At 39.6% G+C, this 25988-nt stretch overlaps 4 protein-coding genes across 13 annotated transcripts; 3 read left to right on the top strand and 1 right to left on the bottom strand.

Moving 5' to 3' along the window:
• Nucleotides 1–1124: 1124 nt before the first annotated feature.
• Nucleotides 1125–3504, bottom strand: LOC144035905 (uncharacterized). Of its 7 annotated transcripts, none has more exons than XR_013288531.1 (3): nucleotides 3336–3504; nucleotides 1976–2183; nucleotides 1125–1364 (listed from the first exon to the last, which is right to left on the bottom strand). XR_013288531.1 is itself a non-coding variant. In XM_077545980.1 (3 exons), the coding sequence occupies exons 1-3, from the start codon at nucleotides 3086–3088 to the stop codon at nucleotides 1192–1194; spliced, it is 423 nt and encodes a 140-aa protein (XP_077402106.1). In that variant the 5' UTR covers nucleotides 3089–3186; the 3' UTR covers nucleotides 1125–1191. The 7 variants fall into 7 exon arrangements, 2 of the variants coding, with proteins under 2 accessions (XP_077402106.1, XP_077402107.1); XR_013288532.1 differs by lacking the exon at nucleotides 3336–3504 and adding an exon at nucleotides 3039–3182; XR_013288529.1 differs by lacking the exon at nucleotides 3336–3504 and adding an exon at nucleotides 2546–2997 and having other exon boundaries at nucleotides 1976–2186.
• esrra (estrogen-related receptor alpha) lies at nucleotides 3089–17821 on the top strand. Of its 2 annotated transcripts, XM_077545978.1 has the most exons (8): nucleotides 3089–3235; nucleotides 4519–4600; nucleotides 8759–9142; nucleotides 11459–11575; nucleotides 11696–11809; nucleotides 12178–12345; nucleotides 13002–13271; nucleotides 14414–17821. In XM_077545978.1, the coding sequence occupies exons 3-8, from the start codon at nucleotides 8764–8766 to the stop codon at nucleotides 14665–14667; spliced, it is 1302 nt and encodes a 433-aa protein (XP_077402104.1). In that variant the 5' UTR covers nucleotides 3089–3235; nucleotides 4519–4600; nucleotides 8759–8763; the 3' UTR covers nucleotides 14668–17821. The 2 variants fall into 2 exon arrangements, with proteins under 2 accessions (XP_077402104.1, XP_077402105.1); XM_077545979.1 differs by lacking the exons at nucleotides 3089–3235; nucleotides 4519–4600 and adding an exon at nucleotides 6376–6529.
• A 649-nt stretch (nucleotides 17822–18470) lies between these two features.
• prdx5 (peroxiredoxin 5) lies at nucleotides 18471–21256 on the top strand. The gene is made up of 6 exons (XM_077545977.1): nucleotides 18471–18638; nucleotides 20190–20324; nucleotides 20425–20556; nucleotides 20677–20715; nucleotides 20778–20842; nucleotides 20921–21256. The coding sequence occupies exons 1-6, from the start codon at nucleotides 18543–18545 to the stop codon at nucleotides 21024–21026; spliced, it is 573 nt and encodes a 190-aa protein (XP_077402103.1). The 5' UTR covers nucleotides 18471–18542; the 3' UTR covers nucleotides 21027–21256.
• An 890-nt stretch (nucleotides 21257–22146) lies between these two features.
• On the top strand, nucleotides 22147–24650 carry banf1 (barrier to autointegration nuclear assembly factor 1). 3 transcript variants are annotated; one of them, XM_077547688.1, is made up of 4 exons: nucleotides 22147–22297; nucleotides 23600–23663; nucleotides 23790–23961; nucleotides 24259–24650. In XM_077547688.1, exons 3-4 carry the CDS (start codon nucleotides 23836–23838, stop codon nucleotides 24403–24405), a joined length of 273 nt encoding a protein of 90 aa, XP_077403814.1. In that variant the 5' UTR covers nucleotides 22147–22297; nucleotides 23600–23663; nucleotides 23790–23835; the 3' UTR covers nucleotides 24406–24650. The 3 variants fall into 3 exon arrangements, with proteins under 3 accessions (XP_077403814.1, XP_077403817.1, XP_077403815.1); XM_077547689.1 differs by lacking the exon at nucleotides 22147–22297 and adding an exon at nucleotides 22302–22363; XM_077547691.1 differs by lacking the exon at nucleotides 23600–23663 and having other exon boundaries at nucleotides 22151–22297.
• The last annotated feature ends 1338 nt before the right edge of the window (nucleotides 24651–25988 follow it).

Genomic DNA, 25988 nt, shown 5'->3' with positions numbered 1-25988 from the left:
GGTGAGGACAAATTAAGGCCAAGCTGCAAGACTGGAATAGCGCACATACTGACAAGAACCACTCACGCATTGGCGGACTCAAAAGACTCGGAACAATGCAGTATCAATCACAATTCCCTTTAAATAATAATAATAATAATAATAAATAAATAAAAAAAAGTTGTGACAGACAGGCACTCAGAAATGAACAGACAATTCCAGAGGAGCTTGGCAAACAAGACTAGACGCTAAAGCCAAGAATAAATTGCTCAAACTTAAACGTGGCGGGGACAAGAGGGAGCACACGGACTAAATATACACAAGAAGTGCATGTGATGATGATTGCAGACAGGTGAAACACGGCCTGGAAAAGAATACAATCCGCTTGCCTGGAGATACACAATGACAGGAAGTGAGCTCGATCAATTGTGGGGTTATTTTGGAAAGTTTTGATAGAATGTTATGAATAGTTTAATTCGCCTCCATGCAAAACACAGTAAAGAAAACAAACACCTTTTTGTACAAATCAATTAATAACTTGTTTTTTTTTCTTAAACTCCAACAGAGAAGTACACAGCTTTAACAAATCATTATGTCATTATGTCGATTCCAGTTTCACACCCAAAACTAAAACACATCTTGGTTTTATGTTGGTCCTCACTTTATTCTGAATGCAAACCTTATCAAGGAGATCATTTCTTATTTTATTATAAATTATCATTGTGTCTGATGATATCCCAGTGTACAGCTACTCAACTCTTGAGTAGTCAACAATACCATGAATACTTTTGATGCATAAAATTTTACCCCACAAAAAAAAAAGACAGTACTTTTAAAGTTACAGTTTATACCAATGTAGCACTTTTCCTTAAAATTGCATGAAATTATTGGCAATTTTCTATTATTCTAATTGGTACATCCTGATCATAAAACACATCATAAATGCTTACCCATCTCTCCTGAAAATTATTTATTAATTTTTTTCCCAACTATCTATGCAACTGAGTGTAAATTACCCTAAATACAGGCGACAAATGCACATAAATGAATCTCATCTTCATTTGCTGCCATGTTGCTGAATAAGAAGTATGCAGATAGACCCCCCCCCCCCCCCCCCCGTTCCCTCCCTCCCTCCCTCTCTGAGCAAATGGGACAGTTTACTGTAGCATGTATAAAGATGACAGGCAGCCTTCTGGCATGGCGATCAGGAAGTCAGCAGGCTGTGATGATGTGCGCTGGCAGTGGGTGACCTTTTACTGGAGGACAAGCGCGCACGCGCACCCGCACCCGCACCAAATAAATGCCACGAACGCGAACGCTGCACACTCCCCGCTGCTGCCACCAGAGGGAGAATACTAACTCGTCTGTAGTCCACTTCTTCTGACCTGCAGTTAAAACGAAAATATGCTGTCGTGATGTGTATATGATTTTAAACAAATCCTCAGTTAAGCAGAGATGATCTACTGTCAATTCGCATCATATGTGGCTACTGCATTTTTAAATGAATAAACTGTTCAAATCGAGATCAACTCCAAATCTCTATGACATTGCAGTGTGGGTCATTACAGTGAAGTGACACGTTAGCTCATGTAAACGCATTCTAATCAGCAGCTAAACGTTTAATAATTGAAGAACACTGAGGCTTATCTTCTCGTGTTCTGGTTTACTTGTGTCGCCTACTGCAGTACCTTAAACCCAAAAAACACAATTTGTATAGCCTACTCTCATCAAATGTGTAACTGTGAGACGCATTAGCTGCTGCTATTATGACTCATTGATGCAGTAATGTGCTTTTCCTGTACAATGTCGTCTTGGTATTTATGTAGTCTATCAGCTGACACCTGTCTAAGGTCAGGACCTGCTGTAAGAGGCACCACACGGACCCCCAGCTGGCATTCACAGTAATTCAAAAGCATATTGTGACAGGATATATTGTGTAATGCAGTTAATGAAATCGTTACATTTTCAGTTAATTCTATAAAGCCAGTAGCAGGACCTGGTTTTGCAGGATTTAGAATGCACACTGCACCAGCACGATGCAGTCCCGCAGAATTGCAGTGTCTGCAGTAGAGACTCAATGACCTTGCTTCAAGGTCGCAATGACACCGCCGTCCGTTTTTCCCCTCTACGTGCGCGCGCTGCGACCATCCTGCACCCGCAGCCCATTTCACGCGTGACCACAACGAGGCGCACCTTTGACGCAACTGCTGGTCAGAGAGAGGGGGTTAGTTAGTAACACGCTAAAGGCTAAATGACATACAATATCCTGGATTGTCTTTTTCGAGATACGACTTTTTTGTTTGTTTTATTTTATTCATAAAATGGACAAAAGTGCCATTATCTGTTTCGGTTCTTGAGACAACATGTTTAAAAAATATACTTGTAATGCAAACTCTGTATTCTAATTTTTGTTAGTGACCGACTAGTTTCCATAAATGCTCTTAATCCAAGAAAAAGCGTGAGGTAGTCAGTCAGTTCAGAGTAGTGTGTCATAATCAGGAAGTACACATTTTTGCATATGTTGCTATACGGTGGTGGTTAATTAAAAGTTAAGAGAAATACGTACATATAAGGAAAACGAAGCTGAAAGTACCTCGCTGTCTTAAATGTATTTTTACTTCCTATAAAATTTCCTGCAGGAGTTGCCTGCCCTCGTTATGAAGTCGATGACGCTAGCGGATGATACGTACGTACGTACGTAACCGAGAACCGAGGCACGGGACAGGGTCTGACGTCACTGTGTTAGACCAAGTTAGTGAAAACAAAACATAATACCGGAAGTTGACGTTACATTCATCAAAATAAAAAGCCAACGCGTTGCAATTGTGTTTGCATGAATCGCTGGTTAATACAAATGTATGTACAATATAAATCAATATTTAAATATCACATTTCCAGGGTGGACGTTGCCAAGCTGAGGAAACCAAAAAGTTTTGCGACAAGCGTCCACAGGATTTTATTTTGAACTTGACATAACAGGATGCAGTATTTGCTTATTTTCAAGCGGACTGTGTCAAGACAGCTTCAGCTGTGGGAGTCGAAGGCGAGGATTTTAATACCAGTCTGGTACCGAGCAGGCGAAGAAGACCGTTTCGGCGGTAGATGACATCCAAAATTCCTCCGTCAAGTCACCGTCAGGTGTGACAAGCACGATATTGCTTCAACAGCGCCGCCAAACCGTTCAAAGAGACGGCGGACTTGCTCGTCCCAAAACCTGCCTGGACCCACAAATAAAACCCGGTTTCTGTTGTTCCTGGTAAGTATCGGAATAAACAGCGAGAATCGAAATACAGTATGTATTTGTGATTTTCGGTTAGTTATGCATGTGCTGTCATTTGTATTCCACGGTACAGTACCTTGATTTGTATGCACGCTGGGCAGAGTGAAGTTGGCGTGGTCACGTTATTGGGGGTAGGGGGCACTCGCCGCTGGGGAATTGATCATTTAGTTGTCTTTCCGTTTATAATTTACTGCCTGTGCACTAAAGCACAACTTGTAGACGTCATTAAAGGCCTTAAAGTTTTACAACCGAGCCCTAATGTCTTTGATGAAATATTTAAACAAAGATGTACTGTACGAGGACAAAATATGTATCCATTTGATTTAATTAAGATTGAGGTGCCTAAAAGATGCAGCGGGCCATGTACTGCATGCACTACCCGCTTCTCCAACAGACCACAGTTGAGGGTCCTACTTACAAGAAACGTTCCAAGTTAATGGACTTCCTGTCTCAACACACTGACCTCTGAATGTAACCAAGCCTGCTGGTCTAGGATTGACATCACTGATCTGAAGGCGTAATCCACTTTGGCAATTAACCTCTCACCGGTTCGAGATCAGTAGGCAAGGTCACCCCTGGGTGCAGTTCTTGGTGGCTGCACGGTGCACAGCATACATAAATCCAACAAACCTCTACATGACCTAAGTGCACTTATTTGATGCATAATCACAGACACTGACACTACACGCCAAGTCGATTTCAAAGTCTCACCTAGAGGATATTGTACTTTACACACAAAGCGTTAAACTATGTCAGCATTCTAAGTCTTCTTTCTGCACGTGAGATTTAAATAAATTAAATGACAGTATGTATGACAGTTTTTTTTTCACATTAGCACTACCAATTAAGTATGTTCTGTAATGATTGACAAAGCTATGCGTAAACTTCAGCTCCCAACTTAGTATGAGTGAAAGACAAGGTGTTGGCTTTACTGTCTGTCCTTGAAGCATTCCTGTGACTTTGACCTTTGGAGTATATCACGCAGCACGAGGGGGGGGCGGTTTGTTGAGTCTTGTCCATAAATCCGAATACATCCAGCATGTTCTCAATTTCAGGGATGAAATAGTGACATTCTTTTGTATTTACCAATGCTTTAGTTGCCTCCGGTCATAGCAGATTTTTTTTTTTTTTTTTTTTTTGTGTGTGACAGGATTCAAGTTGTGCATGTGTTATCTAAGAGGCTTGACTGACTGTACTTATGATTTCTGTCTAATGTTTTTTTTTTAACATTCAGTACAAACCTTCATTTGCTTTGCCAGGTGTCCTGATAGCAGCTGTCGACAACCTACAACAGACACTGGGGATCACATACTGTATATAGGCTTCCAATCCAGCAAAGAGGTAATGAATGCCCTTCCATATCTTAATAACATGTAATTCACTATATTTTGAAGTTGATAACACATTGTAGCAGATAAAGCGGGTGACTTATTACTCAGTCACAGTTGAGGGGTTCCTATTGTTGTTCCCATTGTTATGGCATATTGTGCTCTTTCGGGTTTGTTTGTTGGTAAATGATTGTGCCCGGTATTTGTTTTAGGTTGCCGTCTACATTGTTTGTGGTCCAAACACTTTCAGCCCCATATTTCTGTAGTATAAAGACACAGTCGTATGCTGCCCTGTGTTGTAATGAGGATATATTGCATAATTTTATATTTCATTGCAGGCTGGATAAGCCAGATTTCTTAACTAAAAATTGCATGTACATGCTCAGCAATTGTGGCAGTTGAAATGAATAACTCCTGGTTCATGTACTACAATCTATAATAGGAATCCCGGCTATCCGTAAAAATAAGTGTCAGCGTCAAAGCACATGCCGGACCACTCAATAAATGTTGAATAGTATTAGTATTACACTAAGCAATCTCTTGTACTGAAACATTCGCTTGCGTTGCCAGAAAATTATCTCAAAAATATAAAATTTGGCACAAAAATGCTACAGTATTGGCGGGGGGCATTCTTTGGGGGATAATTTGATGCAAATATGCCTCCCTAAGGGCTGTCGATTGCCCACTTAGTGCTTATGATCTCTCATGGAATCCATGACATCATTACATTTCTGTCCATAAAGTGCCATATTTTATTAAAAACAATTTTTGGGGGGAGGGCCACATACAAAAAACTAACACACACACAAAACATAAGGATGCAAGGGCTGCTTTGAAATTATTTGACTTTAATGTATTAAAAACACTGAAATTAATGAACCAAGCAATTTCTATTTTAGATTTAACTACTGTGTAACGAACGGCGTTGTGTAAAAGGTGAAAAGGCAAATAGTTTAGGATTTTCAAGATTTTGGCCTTTTGAGGTGTCCTCGGCCCGAAATCTCACTAAAACCAAATCCACCCTTGCAATGAACAGTGACCATATCCCATATTCAGAACCACAACAAGAAGAAACTGTAGTAAGCTGACCTTTTTTAAAACCGCGACCTGAGAATCCTTGATGCTCGTATATCAGACCTTGACATAGCAGAAAGTGAAAGAAACTATTTTTGCTTTTGAAATTGATTTTTATTCACCACATTATGAACCACATTACTGTCATTATTTTAGTTGAAATTCATTTGCACCTTTGCATATCTAGAAAAAAATACCAATTAATTAGTAGCAGTGGCACCTTTTTTTATTAGATTCACTGACTTCTCACATTGCCCACTGCTATGTTTATTTTTTAACAAGCTTTGCAGCCCATGTCAAATATCATTTTTAGTATATGCCGCGGGCTGCTGAAATTTGGATGGGGCCCGCAAATGGTCCCCTGGCCATAGTTTGGACACATTTGTTTTATGTGAATGCATTTTTATGGGAAATGTTTGACATGTTATCATTTATGAACTTAGCGTCCATGTAACATTTCCCTCAGCAAAACGATATTCAGTGATGTCTTCACGTTAGTTAATACAATTTTAATACAACGTAAAATTCAAGTCATTCGAAGTGATGTAAAAAAATATATATATATATATATATTTTTTTTTTATTACGTCGTGAATCATTTGGAAGTTAATTGCACATGTCGACCGTGATTATTATTGTATTTGTTTATTTTTAATTAATGCTGTATTCAGATTGCTGTAATAGTTCCAGGAAGTGTTTGTTGGTCAAACAGCTGTTTGGCAGGGAGAGGTAGCAGCTAGTAGTTTGGCACATAGCAACATTGGAGCTAGTAGCAGGCAGCCGGGGAAACTACTGGTTTTCACTCTTACCTGCACTAAATTACCACGCAGCCGGGAGACTTAAGTGCCACACTTGTCTCCCCGATCAGGTAAGATGAAGCCTAGTCTGGGTTAATGACCAAAATAAATCTCGAGCCAAGAGGATGTAGCTTTGTCACTGTGATTTAACCCTTAGCAACTGCTAGCTAGTTAGCTAAGGGAAGCTAACTTGCCCGTTTAAACGGTTCGCTAATGTAGTAGCCAATGCTAACATGTTGCTACATTCGATTGTAGTATCACTGACAAGTTAAAAGCGACGTGAGCCGATTTATATCGGGTCAATTACAGTTGGACGTGCTTGACGTCGACGGCTACATTTGATTCTAAATTTCTACGAAAGATGTTCGCCAACCAGATGTCGGCGTGTGTAGCGTTGCACATGATGGAGCATCGCAACAGATTGGACACATTTGGTTGTAATAATCAATTTCGGTGGGACACAGACATTTTTAAATATTTAGGTTTGCAGTGATCCTCACTTCTCGACTGCATTCACATGTCTTAAGGGGGCAAACTCCAACCAAAGTTGCAATAGCAAATGTGGCTTTATTGCTTGGGTGATAAATGTTCAACATACATGTTAGTTGTGAATGTTATCTGGAGCTTGTTGCGATTTAGCATCCAGCTAAGTCCATGTGATTTATGTGTGGTGATATGACACACCACCATCACAGCTGCATTTATCATTTTTATGAATGACTAGTTTTCTCTTTGGCTTATCACTAACTGTATAGACGTAATAAGCAACCCGACATGGGATAGTCGTGTCAGCAATGGGGTGCAAACGGTCCTAGATCATCCATCCATTTCCTGTATTTTGCTTGACAACAAGCAAGGTCAGTTCGTCCACAGAAGGCTCATCTCATCATCCTTGCATACTGCAATATAGTTTCAATTAAAATAGTGTTAAACACCATTTTATTCCAATGTCAAAACTTTGGTTGAACTATATCTAATACTTTTGGCAACATTATTGTCTTTCTTTGACATTGTAGTCTATTGAATACCGTGTTGCGGTTGCAAATATAACACAAATAGGAACCCACCTGCCTGCCCCAATAAGTATGTCCATCAGATTTTATTACATCCGCTGTCAGGCAGTTTTGTCCTTTGCCCAAGTCTCTGGAATTTGACCACCACTTTCAAAACTAATACAAGTTAGTACTCAAAATGATGTAACTTTCCACGTTTAGTAGACGTTGAAAGGATATAATTGTACGACACTATAATGAAAACAAAAATCAGCCCTTTATTGTGTTTGCTTTGTTCAATCTCTACTCATGGGCAATATAGTATTAACATACAATAATCAATTGGACCACATCAGGAAAATACTTACTCTTTTATATGGGCCAATCTATTTCATATTTCGTTTGGCAATATTTTAATGGTAGGTTTTGCTAAGGGATTGTCCTTTTGAACCTTATCACACACACAGTACGTACTTTACTTGCATAAGCATGTTTGCTGTCATTTAACTTTTTCCACCCATATATGATAGACAATGAGAGCGGGGCAAAGCGTTGTTGCTGCAGCGCTCTTACAGCCTTTACACATTATAACATTAGTTATGCGTCTGGAAAGTGAAGCGCGAGCCTGCTTTACGAGCCGCGTGACCTTCATCCAGTCACCTTGGCTATTTTAATTTACGGAGATGCCAGTGACAAAGACTTCACACTAGCCATACTTAAAGAAAGAGCCGTTTTAATAGGTGTGGAAGGTTTGGATTCTGCTGCAATGTGTTTATCCCATGGCTTAAAAATAATAGCTGGTCAAACGTACACAAACAACTCAGACTTTTCTGTGTCGCTGTTTATATTTTAGAGACAACTCTTGGTGAATTAATTGAGTAGTGATCGGTGTAGTTGGAGGGAGATAAGATAATCCTTTATTAGCCCCACAATGGGGAAATGTATAACAGTTTAATGTGGCTAGAGTAGCGCTCGGATATTGGCACGGTCCTGCCGCCCCTGTTGGGAAACATTTACACTTTGACCACAAAGGCTGCCGTCTTTATGATGATGAAAATGTCAAGTTAAAGTTAACCTATTGGACTGCAGCGTAATAACATTGATTTAATTGTGTCATCCTGTTTTGTTTTTTTATATCAATCCTAATTCAATTTTCGCTCTGCTATATATTTATTTTTATAGTGCAACCCACAAACAAGACACGTAAGGAGATTTGCAAGAGTGATGGGCTGCACAAAGCTTTATTTTGTCTGTTGCCCCAAACACCTTTGGACTGTTATTTACTTTGTATATTTTCTTGCCCTGTAGACATCATGTCTTCCAGGGATCGCCGGTCAGATGTCTACATCAAGGCGGAACCGAGCAGTCCAGAGGGCGGTGGGGGAGGTCGGACCAGTCCCGGCGGGGCCTCCTCCGACTCCTCTCAAAGCGGAGGTGGAGAGACCCGAGGAGACGGTGCTAAACGCTATTCGCCGCCGCTCTACACGCCAGCCTTGCGCTGCCACTTCAAAGACGAGAGCGGAGACGGAGCGGACGAGGGATCCACTGGAAATGGAGCCGGCCGGTGCAAGTATGCCCTGAGCACGTTACCCAAGAGGCTGTGTTTGGTCTGTGGGGATGTGGCGTCGGGCTACCACTACGGCGTGGCTTCCTGCGAAGCTTGCAAAGCGTTCTTCAAGAGAACCATTCAAGGTATGGCTTGAGCTGTAAAACCGCTTTCTCCGGTTCATGATTATTTATTTATTTATTTATTTATTTTTGTGTTGGCATGTTGAGTAGTAAAGACACAATGTTTTTGTAAATGAAAGGTAAGACTCATGCTCGCTGCAATAACCTGCAAGAGACCTTAATATTTGCCATTTTCATGTTGCATAAACACAAGATGGTGTTTATTTGATGGCTGAATATGTCAAAACATTTGCCTATAATGCCATGGAGGTAAACATAGCCACGGATGTTTCCATTTTGTATCGGACCACCGCGGATGAATTCAAAAACCCGAAAAGGAAACTCTGGATGTAGATGATGCAACTGTTACTTTGCACTGGATGTTCTTAGCCTATGGATGCAGAGATTTTAGCGGTTTACTCAACTGTCAACAATTCTCTGTAAATATTCCCTGATTTGAAGCGATGTCATTCATGTTATTACAGCTCAGGTAGATGCTATGTCACAGTTGGTGTAAAGTACACAAATCTTTTGTGATGAATGATGATGCATTTAGTTAACTTACACAGTGTAAAACGTTTTGAGCACCACACGGTGTAGAAAGTGGTACGAAAGACCATTTACAATTTAACGTCCTTGTTTGACTCATTGTTCTATTTTTGAATTGCAGTTCTAGCCTCAAATTTTCAGCCATGTAACAACACAAGGTTGAAATGTGGAGCCTTTACAATGCATCGTTTGAACAGTAGAGGCCTGACCCTTATCACCATCACCACACTGCTGTTAATTTAAAAAAAAATGGAGGGATTATTTCCATGTGTAAACAAAAAACAAATATTTCTCTTCTTTCTTAATCTGCATACAAATTCAGCCTTTGCCTTCCTGCCTTTTTGCTTGTCAAACAAAAAAATAGACCTTGTTGTAGTGTTTTAATTTTATTTTGTAGAACTAAACTAAACTACTATTTTTAAAACCTTGAGTTTACTTTCCAGTGCCCTTTTACTACAAAAGATAAAGCAAAGGAACCCTAAAATAACAATTGCTCATGAATACAGTTCATCCAGTGCGTTTTCACAGTGCTTACGTTTTTCCATATTTTGTTACAGTCTCTAAAATTGGTTACGTTTTCCCTCGAGATTTTGTACAACAGGACATAAAGACTACATTAGACTTTTTCTTTGTAAGATGTTTGCCATTTTGTTGAAAAGTGAAGCAGCTCGAATGTACACAATTAAGTATTCACAGTTTTTGCTTCATTCAAGATCGATACATCTGCGATAGCAATTAGAGTAAGAAGTCTTAAATATGGCACACTTGGGCCATTCGGACCCTTCTAAATCTTTATCAGGTTGGATGGGGTGGGGGGGGGGGGTGTTTATGTCCCATCTGATTCCAGCCTGGGCTCTGGCCCGGGCCACTCAACTCTGAGTCATCCTGAAGCTGCTCTTTAGATATCTTTGATGTTTGGTTAGGGTTGTTGTCCTGCTGAAAGATTAACCATCGCCCTAGTAATTAAAAAAAAAACACTCCCTGCAGGTTTTCGTGCAGGGTGTCTGTACTTCGCTGTGTTACTCGTACCCTGCTCAAGTCTGAATACTCGTAGCATCATGCTGCTACCACAACCGTGACTCATTTTAGGGATGGTTTGGGTCAAGTAATAAATTGTGCCTTGTTATCGCCAATGATTAACTCAAAAGACTTCAATTGTTGTCTCGTCAGACCACATCATTTAGTCTCACCTTCAGGTGCCTTTGAGCAAATTTCAGGCGGACTGACGTATGCCTTTTTTATCAAGGAGTGGCTTCTTTCTGGATACGAACTCTACCATCTAGGACTGATTGATGCAGGGATGGTTGTCTTGCTGGAAGGTACTCCTCTCTTCACAGAGGAATGCCGGAGCTTTGATGCCCCCCCCCCCCCCCATTGGAAAAAGAACCTTCTCATTCTCCACCCATTGATCTATTTAGATGGCTGGGTCAGATCTAGGTAGAGTCCTGGTAGTTCCAAACCAGATCCGTGCCTTGAAGTTGAGACAATCCCGTCTCAGTCTACAGACAATTACTTTGATGTTATGCTGCCGATCACTGCACTGTCAACTGCGGGACCTTATAAAGGCAGGTGTGTGTCTTTCCAAATAATGTCCAATAAACTGTATTTTAACACCACAAAGTAATTTCAGTTAAACTGCGGAAAGTGGAAACGTCTCAAGAATGATGATTAGGTGAGAAAGAATTTAGAAAGTGGAGAGAAAACAAAAAGCTGTGAATACTTCCCAGTTGCAGTGTTTGGTTGATGAATTGACTCCGAATACATCTCATCATTTTCTGTTCTTTTGTGAAGGTAACATTGAATACAGCTGCCCGGCTTCAAACGAGTGCGAGATCACCAAAAGGCGCAGAAAGGCTTGCCAGGCATGCCGCTTCACCAAGTGCCTCAAAGTGGGCATGCTGAAAGAGGGTGAGCGACACGTCCACCAATCCAGAATTCATTCATCAGTAATCTTTTTTTTTTTTTTTTTTTTAAATATGCCTTTGTATTTTCTCAGCATAAAGCATTCTTTAACGTGTCTTGATGCAGGAGTTCGCCTTGATCGGGTCCGAGGTGGACGGCAGAAGTACAAAAGGCGCCCAGAAGTCGAGAACGCAACGTACCAGAGTGTCCCACTATCCCTGACTAAGGACAGCGAAAAGGGTTTGTCGTTTTTCTGTAGGAATTTGTGTTACAACGGAGCACAAAGCTATTGAGTAGACCTGAACGATCTCAATAAGAAACACAATCTGGCAGAGCTCATCAGAATTTGTTTTAAAACAGTGCCACCTACTGTACTATATTTGTCCTTTTTTTTTTTTCTGTAAAAAGCAACCACAATCAGGGTTACGTTTGGATGGTTGCCTTTCATAAAGACTGCTTCAAATAATTAACTCATCACTTTCAAATCTTAGAAATGTTATTTCAAAATGACTAATTAGTCCCCTCACAGAATGATGGATTGAATTATAAAGCATATTTTTTTCTGTTTTATTGATACCATAACATTCTGTCTGTGTTTTGTGATGCAGGTTCTTCAAACATCATCGTGTCCCACCTGTTAGTCGCTGAGCCAGAGAAGCTATTTGCAATGCCTGACCCGCTCCAGCCTGACACAGCCCAGCGCACACTTACGACCCTTTGTGACCTTGCTGACCGTGAGCTGGTTGTGATCATTGGCTGGGCCAAACACATTCCGGGTAAGGGATGCATGTTGAAGACAGCTTACAGCAACGTAGATTCTTCATCATTTCAGGGATGTGATTTTTCCGCTAATTCGCGGAATTCTGCTTTTTTTTATCCCCCTCCCCCCCCCCCAATTTTTTTTTATTTTATTTATTTATTTTTTTTTTAGTAGTTCATTGTGTATGCACATGACTCCGACAGATAACATCTTCTGCTATAACAAAGACATTTGTGGTATGCTCTAATATGAGTTACTTTTCATTTGGTCATGATATAATTATTTGTTCATGCTATTACCCCCCCCCCCCCCCCCCACTGGGCACTGCCCTGGACCTAGCTGGGTGCCAGCGGCCCCCAGACCCCCGGCTAAATTTTCAGATAATTTCACTTTGGTCAAATCACATCCCTGTCATTTAGCTCAATAACGTCCAAACGATGGCAATCAGAACAACCTCCTTTAGAGGAGCCGTAAATGTGCTGAAAGTTCTGCCATAGAAGGGTTAGCTATTCTGTATGCCGGATGGTGGGTTTCTTACCAAGTGGATCTCAGTATGTGGCGCTCTAAAGCTCTGCTGCCAGTACTTGTTGTTCAAATTAGGGACCGTTGCCAGTTGTCCTCCTTAACATTCAGAACCTTCACACTGGCTTTTTGTATTCATTCCCCCCGCAGGCTTCTTGTCTCTCTCGCTAGCAGACCAGATGTCTGTGCTACAGTCCGTTTGGCTGGAGGTGCTGGTGCTGGGCGTAGCGTACCGCTCGCTCGGCTGCGAAGACGAGGTGGTCTTCGCCGAGGATTTTGTCCTTGACGAGGAAATGTCTCGTGTCGCCGGCCTAACGGAGCTAAATGCGGCTATCAGCCAACTTGCCCGGCGTTTCCGAGCTCTAAATGTGGACAGAGAGGAGTTTGTCATGCTAAAAGCCATCGCGCTCACTAACTCAGGTACAGTACATGTCGTCGTCGTTGTTGTTGTAGTTGTGCTCTTACATCTACACACAAGCACGACTGCATGTCTACCAACTCCTGGTGAACGGTGATAAACAGTTGTGCTCATACGTTTACATGGCCTGATATGTAAACGTATGAGCACAACTGTAAGCATAACTCCTCCCTTCTAATTTGTAAATTTATGAGCACAACTATTGTGCTCATAAGTTTACATGCGCAAGAGGCTACGTAAACTTATAAGCACAACTGTAAGCATAATTCCCCCCTTCTTATTTGTAAAGTTATGAGCACAAGAACTCATACGCATAGGTTGTGTAAACTTATGAGCGCAACTAAGCATAATTCCCCCCTTTTAATATGCAAAATTAGTTATGTAAATTTATAAGCACAACTGTAATCATAATTCCCCTCCCATCTAATTTGTAAACGTATGAGCACAAGGGTGCTCATAAGTTTACATACGCATAGGTTTTGTAAACTTATGAGCACGACTGAACTGTAAGCATAACTCCCCCTTCTAATATGTAAACTTATGAGCACAATTGTTGTGCTCATAAGTTTACGTACGCATAGTTTATGTGAACTTATAAGTACGACTGTAAGCATCATTTTCTCCAATATGTAAACTTGTGAGCACAATTGTTGTTTACATAACCTATGCATATGTAAACTTACGAGCACGACTGTAAGCTTAACTCTTTGACTGCCAGACGTTTTCAGAAACGGGATGTCGCCAGTGCCAGCCGATTTAAGCATTTTGACTGATCTTTCAAGGTCCACAGAAAATTTTGTGTTTGGACTATGGAAACACACATACTACCAAATGAAAGATTGGACTCTCATCTTTCATCAGAAAAAAAAAGTTTGTTTCAACAATAGAAAATGGTTAGTTTCACCTCTGTTTTGAAACAAACGTCTTTTAACGTCTTTGGCACTCCTCCATAGGATTTTACTAAACGTTATTTAACGTTTTTGGCAGTCAAAGAGTTAACTTCTTTCCCCTTCTTAAAGTCAGCTGAGCTCAAATTCAGCATCTCATTTTGAAATGAATCCGCTGTTGAGTAAATAAAGGTTAGGGAAAGATGAGAGACAAAAACACAGCGGCTCATCAACGTTCCTCCCTGTCGCCCCGTCAGACTCGGTTTACATCGAGGATATGGAGGCCGTACAGAAGCTGCGGGACCTCCTCCACCAGGCCCTACTGGAGCTGGAGTGTCAGCGGCGTCCGGACGACCCCCAGCGAGCCGGCCGCCTCCTTTTAACGCTGCCGCTGCTCCGACAGACCGCCGGTCGGGCCCTGACGACGTTCTACAGCATCAAGACCCGCGGCGGCATACCCATGCACAAACTATTCTTGGAGATGCTGGAAGCCATGATGGACTCCCCCTAGAGGAGAGCAGCCGCAAACGTGGGATGACGCAGAGACTCGACGGCGATGTGATCTAGTCTTCATAAAGTGGGTGAATTGTTTTGTCACAAAAGAGGTTTTATTAGAGGACTTTTCATGAGAAAAAAAAAGGGATTGTTTTTCCGTTGTAGCCGACACGAGGAAAGAAACACAGTTTTAAAAAAATACGGACGGCGCCAGGGCGAAAGTTGTAACTGTCAAACTTTAGCGAGCACTGTCAAGTTCCACGTTTGTGTGGACAAAAGCTGCGAAGCGATACAACCTGAATGCCAAGTTACTTGCCGTGGCCTCCGTGACGTTTCATCGCAGCAGTTGCATAACCACTGGAGAACATGGAAGTTGTCAAGAACAGACTGCAGTCATGTGGCTTTTGAACTTTGTAACTAATGCAACAGTGACTCATGAAAGCCATAACGTATCCGGAAAAAGACTTGAGGGTCCATTTTAGTACACAGGGTGCATTAATTTACTATAGCTTAGTGCCGTTGTAGGCAGTTTTTTTTTAATTTTTAGGACTTTCTTGCAATATGCTAAAAGCAATATGACTCGATTATTGTCTATCACCTTAAAAATGGATCATGTGGTAAGTTACTTCCTAATTAGTCATGGGCTGATAGTTTTCCACTCTCAGGACCCCCAAGTACTTTTATTTCTGTCATGGATTTGTTTGGACCTGGTATTAGTTTAGGGCTGCACGTTTATGGCCAAAATGATGATCAGAATTATTTTTTATCAATATTTTAATCCCGATTATTAATCAAAATTATTCACCATGTTAGGGAAGACATCAGTATTTTTACTGATCTACTTTTATGTGAACAGTTTTCCACTCTCAGGACCCCCAAGTACTTTTATTTCTGTCATGGATTTGTTTGGACCTGGTACGAGTTTAGAGCTGCACGTTTATGGCCAAAATGATGATCAGAATTATTTTTTATCAATATTTTAATCCCGATTATTAATCAAAATTATTCATCATGTTAGGGAAGACATCAGTATTTTTACTGATCTACTTTTATGTGAACAGTTTTTAGTGCACAAAGAATGAATTGGCATTTTGGACTAAATGAAATAAGAAATAAGGTAAAAAATGTCATATTTTTAGCAAGGGCTAACTGATGCAATATGCTATGACCTCGTTACTTTCTCTGAATCTGAAACAAATCCCAACTATGGATGTCGATCCCTTTCAAAGCTCTACTTTGTCTTGATGGTCCTCATCTCTTAATTTTTGCTGTACTTTCTTCCCGCCATGACTCAGCGGGGTGCGCTCGCTTGATATTTAGGCAGCTTACTGAGTGAAGCCTTAACCATGCGTTTACTCCCCGGTCGATGGCTGGCCACTAGTTGAAAATTAGTTTGATAACATATGCAGCCAAGCCCACATTTTTAAATGTAAAATTTGCAGATGATCAGGTTAATTTAAACGTGACACTCGATCAGTTGTGCAGCCCCGTAAGAGAGAACTGATGAACCACTGCATTCTTTTTAAATGTATAATCTATAGGAGTGGCGCACATGAGACGTGCGCCCCTTAAAATCCTCCACTTGGACGGTAACGGTATTACAATTTGCTTGTTAATCTTGTTGGCACATGATAAATGGCTTCCATTTGCAACCAACGAGTTTGAGCGTGGAAAAACACCGAGGTCGGACCGAAATGCATCTGCCTCATTTGCCGTTTTCCAAACTGTTGTTTATGGACCTCAGCCATGCTGCTCTGAAAACTGATCCGACTTGTTCCATCCATGTGCTGTTCACAAGATTCGGTGCATTTTCTGCAGTGAGGAATTGCATTGCAAAGTATTCGGTCAGTAATCAGCGTGTGATCTACTTTGTGTTTGTACATGTCTTGAACTTGTAAGCGCCTGTAATGGGCTCAGGGCAACTAGAAATGCAACATATGCAACAAAAGTGTGTTGAACCCTTGTCTTGACTACACACCCTAAGCCCTACCCGTCTCCATTTTCTGTCTGGTAGACTTTGAAAAATAAGTGACCGTCGTCATGAGCTTCACGTTCAATGTATCTGCTGTCCAATTCGGATTCTCCTGAACCCCATTTATGTATATTGGCCAAAGTGCCATTAATCTTTTAGCCATGTACAGTTACAGTAATATAACTAGCAAACATGCAATTTAGAGTGGAAGGTGATGAAGCCAGCAAATGTGACAATTTATTCTTTACAAATGTACAGTTTTTGTGCTGCTTATAGTGTATGGGAATTTGTTAACGAGAGATTTTGTTTTTCATACATGTTCCTTACTAAGATTTTAAGATGTGTTAATGAAAAAGGATTGGATTTATACACTGGTAGATTTGTGGGATGGAGATTAAGATGTTTATTTAGGACATTTGGAATGCTATTTTTACTGAGGCTACAGAAGTGTAAGAAGACGAGTATCCCAAGTAGCCAAATAACAGTAAAGACAATTTTTTCAGATCGTTTGATTTGCTCATCCAAATTACGATTTGGGGTACATAAAGTGTTTTGCAGTTCGACAAACATGTATTTGAAGATCTTGTCCCGTAAAGTTGACTTCTTATTGACTTAATAATTAGCTCACTAACCAAATTTTGGAGATCCGCGAAAGAAGTGTTGTTTTACATGAAGATCGTCTTCATATTATTACTGTATATTTTAGGTACATGTTAAGATGGTCATAGGAAACCAATGTCTAATGAACAGGAGTCATTTGCAGTGTTGCAATTGCAATTATAAAGTCATACGTGGTTTCTGTGTACATTTAATATAAATTAGCAATACAATAAGTTACCAAAACACTTGTATAGCCGCTGTGTACATTTAACATTGCCAGTTATGAGAAATAGCCACTAAACATTATTTAGAAGCTCAAATCAATGTTTGTATTTTGACAGACTATTTAAATGATTAAATTCTATTTTTTACTCAATTTACTGTTTGTTGACATTATTTTTATGCGTGTTGCTGGCTGTGAATTTCTGTGTAGGCTTTGTTTTCTTTTAAAAGTAATAGTTTTGATGTCCTTGTCTAAACATGTCCACATTAAAATCACTGTGAATAAAAGTGATATATTCCACTGTTTAAGGAAACAGGGAGTGGATTATTTGAGGTGCTTTGTGCTGTGAAATAAATGGACACACTACCCACCTCATATCATTGGTCTCATTTCTACTACTGGACAGTACTTGTGATTAAAAAACAAACTTCTTTAACATTATATATGCTGGTCGTTTTCAATGAAGATTGAAGATGAAGACCGTGGTATGTTCCCGGTCAGTTTTCAAACCGAGCCAAGAATATCCTATTGGCTCACATTTTGAACTACAGAGCTTTTTCAAAATGTATTTATAGTCTGTTAGACAAATGGAGGATTAATCCCTTGATCAGTCAGAGAAACGGTCAAATGTATTTTATTTGCTAAATAAATAAAAAAGCACTTTAAAACAACAATTGCTGCATACAGAGTGCTGTACATGGAATGGAAATCAGTCATGCAATAAAGACAAGTGAAACTAATTCCCATTGTCTTTCATTTAATATAATGGTAAATCTAATTAAATCAAGTTCGACCCATTTTTTTTTTTTTTTTAGGATCAAAACGTATTACTTTGAAAGAACATGGTGCGTTCAAATAAGATCGAATATTTTACAACAGAACGCACTGGCTTCTAGGTAGCAGATGGCGCAGTTAATAAAGATATAAGTGAACCTGGCCAAGACCCAAAAGTGAAGTAAAGGTGAGAGAGGCTGGAGTCGCCGACAGTGGCGTGAAGCCAGGTTGGAGGCGTGTCTGCCTTCTCCACAAAAGTCACCCTTTGACACGCCTCACCGACACCGTCACATAAGCTTTATTAAACGAAAGCTAGCATAACATGCTTTCCGCTGCTACAATTGTCCTTAAACGCACCCGCATAGAACATTGCACGAGGTTGATCCACTCTTCTTGTTTCGATAAAATGCCGATTAAGGTAAGACATCAAATTAACATCATGACCCTTGATACTTCGCAAATGTGTCGTTTAGCAAATTACGGAGCTAGTGTTAACATTCGCATTATTTTGGTAGCTCGCCATGCTAACGACTGTGATGTCGAAATGACAGCATTCGTTAGCGGTGCTTTTTTTTGTTTTTTGTTTCGCTGACCTCGTGGAGTTTCCCTCCTGCAGCTTCTTCTATCTACACATGCAGCCTAATAAATTAAATAAACGTGCTGTAGTTTGCACACGTAAATGGTCCTCTGAACGATTTAGATGACGATCAGGGATCGGATTACAGGTCGTGCACATTTGTTAAACAAACATTGCGTTGTTAGGTGTCATTAAACGCAGAAAAACGACATTCGTTTTAGAAACGTTTAATCTCAGCCAGTTAACGTGTGTGTGTTTTCTTTGACATCAACGTTTATTGATTTGTCAGTAAGCTGTGCGATGTACATGTATGTCGGGGCTGGTCGGATGACTATTGGATGCTCAAGTATAAACAAAACAACAAACAAACAAACAAAACTACCACTATTCCTCCAATGTCAGTCTTGATATTTCATAACTCATTCGGCCATTTTAACCACAAAGTTGCTGGTGTATGGTTTGAGTTTTGTCGCCCTCTAGCGACTGTCAACTAGAACTAAAATTTGTTTTAAATAAATTATGCACAGTTTGAATATTGACACTGTTTAAATAAAATTGATTCAATTAAAGTGTATTGCACCGAAGTCAAATTACATTTGTATTGGAATGATTGTTGAAAAACAAACTGCAAACTCCTGTAAATGCAAATATTGAACTTTAAAAGCTGAACTGTACTTTGGATGTAATTCTTACATTTAACACTAGAGGGAGCACAAAGTACAAACATTTGGCACCTGGACCTTCTTTGGGGATTTACCTCTTAACTCATTCACTGCCATAAATTAATTTAAAAAAAAAACTATATATATATATAAATTAAGGGCAACAGGCGATTACTTTTTTTAATTGTAATTAATCGCATGACTTCACTAGTTAACTCACGATTAATCACAAATTTTATATCTGTTCTAAATGTACAATAAAAAAAATCTAGGTTTTCATACTCTTTTTAACAAAAGTGGAGAAAAAAATTTAAACTAATAAAAATAGTTTAAATTATTTTTTGAAGTTTATAGCCGTCAATGGCAATGAATTAATAATAAATTTAAAAAAAAACATAAAAAATTTGGGGCGCCTAGTTAACTAAAAATGAATCACACATTTTCTATCTGTTCTAAATGTACAATAAAAAATCTAGGTTTTCATACTCTTGTTAACAAAAATGGGAAACAATGTTAAAGTAATAGAAATAATATGTGGCAGTGAATGAGTTAATACCACCTTACTTACCTTACGGAAAACACCAATACTATATAAAAAAATACAAAAGCTGATATTTACTCAAAAACAAGTCATTTAGACGCATCATGTCACCAATGACGCTGATGGTGATCAAACAGAGTTTGCTTTCTCTGACCCACCAAATGTAGTCAGTGTTATTCCTTCTCTCAGGTGGGCGACTCTCTTCCTGCGGTGGAAGTCCATGAGGGTGAGCCAGGAAATAAGGTGAACATGAATCAACTCTTTAAGGGGAAGAAAGGCATCCTCTTTGCCGTACCGGGAGCTTTCACCCCTGGTTGCTCCAAGGCAAGCGCAAACCACATTTGTCCTCATGTCATATCATGTCGTGTCTTGGCTTTCGTCGTCGTTGCCAACCGGCTTGACAGTTTTCTGCTTTTGCTTTCAGACTCACCTCCCGGGATTTGTGCAGCAGGCGGCAGACTTTAAGAGCAAAGGCATCCAGGAGGTGGCCTGTGTGTCTGTGAATGATGCGTTTGTCATGGCCGCCTGGGGAAAGGAGCACGGAGCAGATGGCAAGGTACACCTGACGGGGAACATTGTTTTCCACTCTCACTATATCTCACTGTTATTCTGTGTCCTGAGTCTCATTTTTTCATTGATTATTGATTTGATCGAATGAATTATTCCTCGCCCGCAGATTCGAATGCTGGCGGATCCCACTGGGGAATTTACAAAGGTAAACCGAACAATCAGACGTGTTGAGTACAACTTTATAGAAACCCGTTTTCTGCTCTGTAGGCTGTGGACTTGTTGCTTGACAGTGATCAGATTGTGCAGGTACTTGGAAACAAGAGATCCAAGAGGTAAAGGTACCCGTGGCTGTAGTTTTGTCAGCTGATAAGTAAGTCCGAACTGAGTATGTGTCTTAATATGCGTTGCAGGTATTCTATGCTGGTGGAAGATGGAGTCGTGAAGAAGATCAATGTGGAGCCAGACGGCACAGGACTGACCTGCAGCCTGGCGCCCAGTATTATGTCTGGACTGTAGACTCATTTAGAACTTGTCTACCCCCCCCAAAAAATACAAAATGCACTAAATGGAATCTGCTTCGATGCTTCGCCCTCATCTGGAAGAGCGCCACATATGTTACATGAGTGCTAGTACATAAACAAAGATGTAAGGTTATTAATGCGCACAAATATGACAGGAATGATGATGCAAAGTATATGCTGTGTACTGTTCTTGATCATTAATAAAATTTGTTTCTCCAGCAGTAACTTGTGTGTTGTTCTTAAATATTTTAGTGCTTGTTAAATTTAATTGAGTAAATGCCTGATCTTAAAATGTTGAGCACATGGTGGAGGGAATTATTGTATAAAGTAGTAAAACCTTTTTTGTATTTCTATCGACAGTACTTTCAATTGCGTTTCCCAAAGTTTTGAGTCAAAGCACATGTTTAACATTTTAGAAAATTTTCACTATAACATTGGGGGGGGGGGTGTCACGAAAAGTATATATATTATTGCACTGTACACTGAAATAAGGCGCTCATCTGTTTACTCACAAATGTACTTGTCATGGTCTGTTTAGTTGAAGGAATTGAAGACATGGCATAAAATGAACAAAAATACGTTATTTGTATTAAATAATTTTATGAGTAATTGGGGCAGGAGAAGGAAATTAATATTGCCCTCCTGTTGCTAGTAACCAATGCAGAGTTTGAACAATATCAGTTAGGCCTGAATGTCATTTTCAAACACGCAAAACTTGTGGGTGGAGACAGAAGACAGAGGATTATCAGGAGAATGAGGCTTGGAAGGTGAGAGACGGACGGGGTCGGCAACGGAAGAGCTGAAGAGTCTTGCTTGGGTGCGTACCGAACAATCTGACGAATCGTCAGGTAAACCTGATAGGCGGGCGAGTCTGACTGGTTGAGTTGACAGGTGAGTGGAAAAACACTGGCGATCCGCTGACTCATGCCAACAAGAAACAGAAGATGTGCTACTCTACTGTAACAAATATAATTACAAAAACAAGGTTCAATACACAATAAATGAATGTCTTCTAGTTATTGTTATTCTTATTATTAATATCCATAAGATAATTTTTTTAATGCATTTATTCTTGCGCGTTTTCTCAGTCGCCACTCCAGTCCAGCAAGTGGCGGTAATGCGCCATTAAGATGGTTTTCTAACTTCCAATAACCACCAAAGAAGGGAAAAAAACGACGAAGAAGAAGACAAACAGGAAAAAGAAGAAGCGCGTTGCAAGCACAACTCAGCTAATATTACACTTCGACACGACACCAGACCCAGCAGGTAAGATTTTTCCACCCAACAAAAACTTTCATCTCAAACAAATCCGTCAGACCTTTGGCATCAACGGTAAGATTAAAACACGCACGTTTAGCTTCATTTACAGCTTAGCTAACATGGAAAGCTCAATCAGACATGGGTATCATGTGGCGCCTTAATAGTTTGTTTCACTTCTGTTCGAACTATCATTTCTACACATCGAGAAAGAATAAAAAACACTTTGTCCGTACATTAAATATGCTACCGGTTATTGTTTTCCCCGCGAGGTACTCTATAATATTGTTGAATTTAGCCTGTGTGATTTAATGATGGCGTTGCAAATGATTGCGCGCGCAATTCAAGATGCCGGCTCCATTGTTGCTAGAGTTTAAGCATGAGTACGGCAAACTTGCCCAACGAATTTATATATGATTGATATTGTTGACATTTAACTGTTTCAATTTATATTTTAACTGTTTTGAATTTAGTTATACATGTGTAGAAATATATATTACTATGTTAACTCAGTCACCTGATGTAGAAGAGGATGTGATAATGATTTCTTTGATATCATCTCTGTTTGAAGTCTCTCTGTTCCCAGAACAACAGAGTGGGCTAAAAGTTTCTGTTGACTTATCGGGAGAGGATGTTAATCTAAAAAATAAAATCTAATAGGGTCCAGAGTCTGTCTACATCAAAGACTCTGGTCGGGAAGTCCTGTTTTATGTCACAACTTTGCTAAAGATTCAAAGGAGAGCGGAGGCGGGTCTCAATGTAAGAACTTGTTGTATAAAGATGCTACAGATTCGAAATCCAGCACACATTGGGAGAATTTCACCACTGTTCGAGTGAAGCTGTCTCTGTGTCTTTTAAAAGCTTTTGAAATAAAAACCTGCAAGGAACTTCTTCATCGATCTCACCTATGATTTATTTGAACACACAATAGATTACAAAATCCAAGTAATCTATCAATATATAAATATAATCGAAGGTTAATGTTCATTCATCTGTGTGTGTTCGGGGGTTCGATTTTTTGTTTTGTTGCAAATGATATAATTTCTTCGCAAACTGATGACGTAAACTTCGTCAAATTTAGTTAATGCAAAAGTAAGTTAACCCGTTTATAAGCGAATGCACCAAAAAGTTCCAAAAGAAAAAAAAGTTATCAAATTTATCTGTTGCAGCCCCTCAAAAAGAAAGCTAACAAACTGAGTGCAACTTGTAAAACATAAATACAAGAACAAAAGAGAAGAGAGAGGAAAAGCAGTCAATGTATTTAAGTCAAAAGTCACACCTGTCTTACTTCAGGTGATATGTGTTTTTTAGGGAGGTGGCCTAGTGGGTGACATCAGGAGCTACAGTCAGTCAGGTTGGCCGCTTACCACACACGGTTAGTTCAGTTCGAGTGTTTTCATTTGACATTTTTTTGTGTTTGACTGCTTGTCCCAACGTATCCGAAGCTCTCTCATAACACAAGGCAAATAACTAAGCCGTGTTTGTTGTCTTTATCTTGCAGGTTTGTTTGATCAGTGAGCTGATTTGTGACCTTCAACAAAGCAGCCATGTCTTCGACATCACAGAAACATCGCGACTTTGTGACTGAGCCAATAGGAGAAAAACCCGTGTTTGCTCTCGGTGGCATCGGCGAGGTCCTTGGCAAAAGACTGGAGGAGAAAGGGTTTGACAAGGTAACGTAGTCGGATTAATTTTTTTTTTATCTTGTATATGTGTTGTTTTTTTGCAACAGTTTGATATATTACTATTTATTTCGGGAAATGCTGTCAGATAGAATGAGGATTGAGAGGGGGGAACGAGGTTTGAGGGTGACAGATTTCCTTTCCTAGGGTGGCTACAAAAATAGATTTCCCTACTTAAAAATTGTGCATATATCGGTAGCCGAGTATCCCAACGTCTTCTTATAGTTTTCTAATTCAGATATAGAGACTGACTTATAACCTTTTCAACTTGTGTTCTGCGTTCACCAGGCGTACGTTGTCCTTGGACAGTTTCTGCTGCTAAAGAAAGATGAGGAGCTTTTCCGGGAATGGCTTAAGGACACTTGTGGCGCAAACTCAAAACAACAAGGTGACTGCTTCAACTGCCTTAAAGAATGGTGTGACGCCTTCCTATAAAGCTTCGTCGGTTTCTTTTTATATATTTTTTTGTAGTCCAAACTGCTCATGAGCTCTTCAACAGTTTTAAAAAAACAAAATCCACTATACATATATATATATATGGACAAACACTGCAACACACCTATGAGGTTTCGTGAAGTAAACTTTTAATTGTACTCACTGTTGATGCCTTTTCACTCATGGTCTGTATCACATTTTAATTGAATTTATGAATCATCTAAATAAAATTGAAAGTGAAGTCATTGGGGATTATTTTTTATTTTTTTTTAACAAGGGCTTAAGGTTTGCTTCTGGCAGTTGAGTTCAGATTCACATTAGCTTGTCAGCAAGTTTTGAGGTGCTGGCAATTGCAAGTTTGGCAAATTATTTGTAGACTTGATTTAATCTGTTGGAACAAAGCTGATCACTATTCACTGTTTCTTGATTGTGCTTAATTAGATTTTCTTGCAGTCGCACTCAGCATTTGATTTCATTTATTTAAAAATAGGTTTCTAAAGCAACCTGAAGCTATAGGTCAACTAAAACTAACCTCCACTGTATGTGTAACTATTGTAATCACTTAACAGAAATACGGTATTAAAATGTTGGTTTTGTTAATTTTTAACATAAGATGCCTTGATATGCGATAGCCGTCAATTTACGATCAGGTGAGCTCTGAATCGTATGTCTTTAATGTACAATAGCTGCGTATTGCTGATTTATCTGGACCTAATTTATTATTATTATTATTATTTTTTAAACGCTATCACGAAAAATTTGGACCTGTGTATTCTTTTACATGTTCACTGTAGTGGCTCAAATAAAATCACAAGTGAAGGAACACATTATCATCACAGGCTTTATTTCAATTTTAAAAATAATAATAATAATGAAGGGTTTTTAATAGTCACAAGGCAAAGCAACAAGATCCCTCCAATAAGTCTACACACCCCTGTTCAAATGATATAAATTACTTTATTTTTTTAAGTTAAGTCACGTTTTACAGCAAAAGCTGTGTGAGCTTCGATAGCTTGAAATCCGATGGAAAACTGCGGACAAGTGTATAAAACATAGCCCAAGAGTGTCCAAAAAAACCGGGGCGTCCCTTCAGAATTCATGAAAAAGTACTGGCTGTTGACTTTTTGAAACTTGAGCTATAACTTTTTGGCCTTAACTCCCAAGAAGTACGTTTGTTGCTGTGTGTGTAAATGTTCAATTTATACAAGAATCAGAAACTAATGATAGCAATAAAATGGCACTCATAATCAAACATCTATTGTTGGACTAACATCCCAAACGTTCACTATTCTTTCACATGTACGCTCTAGTTTGTTGGAAAGGTAATTTTAGTTGTGAGTGTATGTAGTACATAAAGTTGGCCACCAGGTGTCGCTGTTTCGTTTTGGCCGTGTCCGTTTAAACTCCCACTAGTAGGCGATCGTTTCAAAAGTCGGTGCTTTAGGTGGAAGTTTAGGAAGTGCAACTGCAGTGAACAGAAGAGTTGGTTTGGTTTCTCTTACATTTGTTTTCTTTCATCTTTGTGTTCCGTTTCATATGGCACAATAGAGAGAGTGTAGGTGACTTAAGGTCATATTCTCCGT

This window comes from Vanacampus margaritifer, chromosome 16 (genome assembly GCF_051991255.1).
Source record: "Vanacampus margaritifer isolate UIUO_Vmar chromosome 16, RoL_Vmar_1.0, whole genome shotgun sequence".
In the NCBI taxonomy this organism is placed as follows: domain Eukaryota; kingdom Metazoa; phylum Chordata; class Actinopteri; order Syngnathiformes; family Syngnathidae; genus Vanacampus; species Vanacampus margaritifer.
The sequence above is the reverse complement of the archived record's forward strand: the minus strand, read 5'-3'. Positions and strand labels throughout refer to the sequence as shown.

Coding starts and splice junctions, on each gene's coding strand:
- banf1 (XM_077547688.1), top strand. CDS start 23,836: ATGTCTTCGACATCACAGAAACATCGCGACTTTGTGACTGAGCCAATA. Junction 23,962..24,258: donor AGGAGAAAGGGTTTGACAAG/GTAACGTAGTCG, acceptor TGCGTTCACCAG/GCGTACGTTGTCCTTGGACA.
- LOC144035905 (XM_077545980.1), bottom strand. CDS start 3,088: ATGTCATCTACCGCCGAAACGGTCTTCTTCGCCTGCTCG. Junction 2,187..3,049: donor CGGTCTTCTTCGCCTGCTCG/GTACCAGACTGG, acceptor CTCTCTGACCAG/CAGTTGCGTCAAAGGTGCGC. Junction 1,365..1,975: donor TCTAAATCCTGCAAAACCAG/GTCCTGCTACTG, acceptor TTTTAACTGCAG/GTCAGAAGAAGTGGACTACA.
- prdx5 (XM_077545977.1), top strand. CDS start 18,543: ATGCTTTCCGCTGCTACAATTGTCCTTAAACGCACCCGCATAGAACAT. Junction 18,639..20,189: donor TCGATAAAATGCCGATTAAG/GTAAGACATCAA, acceptor TCCTTCTCTCAG/GTGGGCGACTCTCTTCCTGC. Junction 20,325..20,424: donor TCACCCCTGGTTGCTCCAAG/GCAAGCGCAAAC, acceptor TTTTGCTTTCAG/ACTCACCTCCCGGGATTTGT.
- esrra (XM_077545978.1), top strand. CDS start 8,764: ATGTCTTCCAGGGATCGCCGGTCAGATGTCTACATCAAGGCGGAACCG. Junction 11,576..11,695: donor AGTGGGCATGCTGAAAGAGG/GTGAGCGACACG, acceptor GTCTTGATGCAG/GAGTTCGCCTTGATCGGGTC. Junction 13,272..14,413: donor CATCGCGCTCACTAACTCAG/GTACAGTACATG, acceptor TCGCCCCGTCAG/ACTCGGTTTACATCGAGGAT.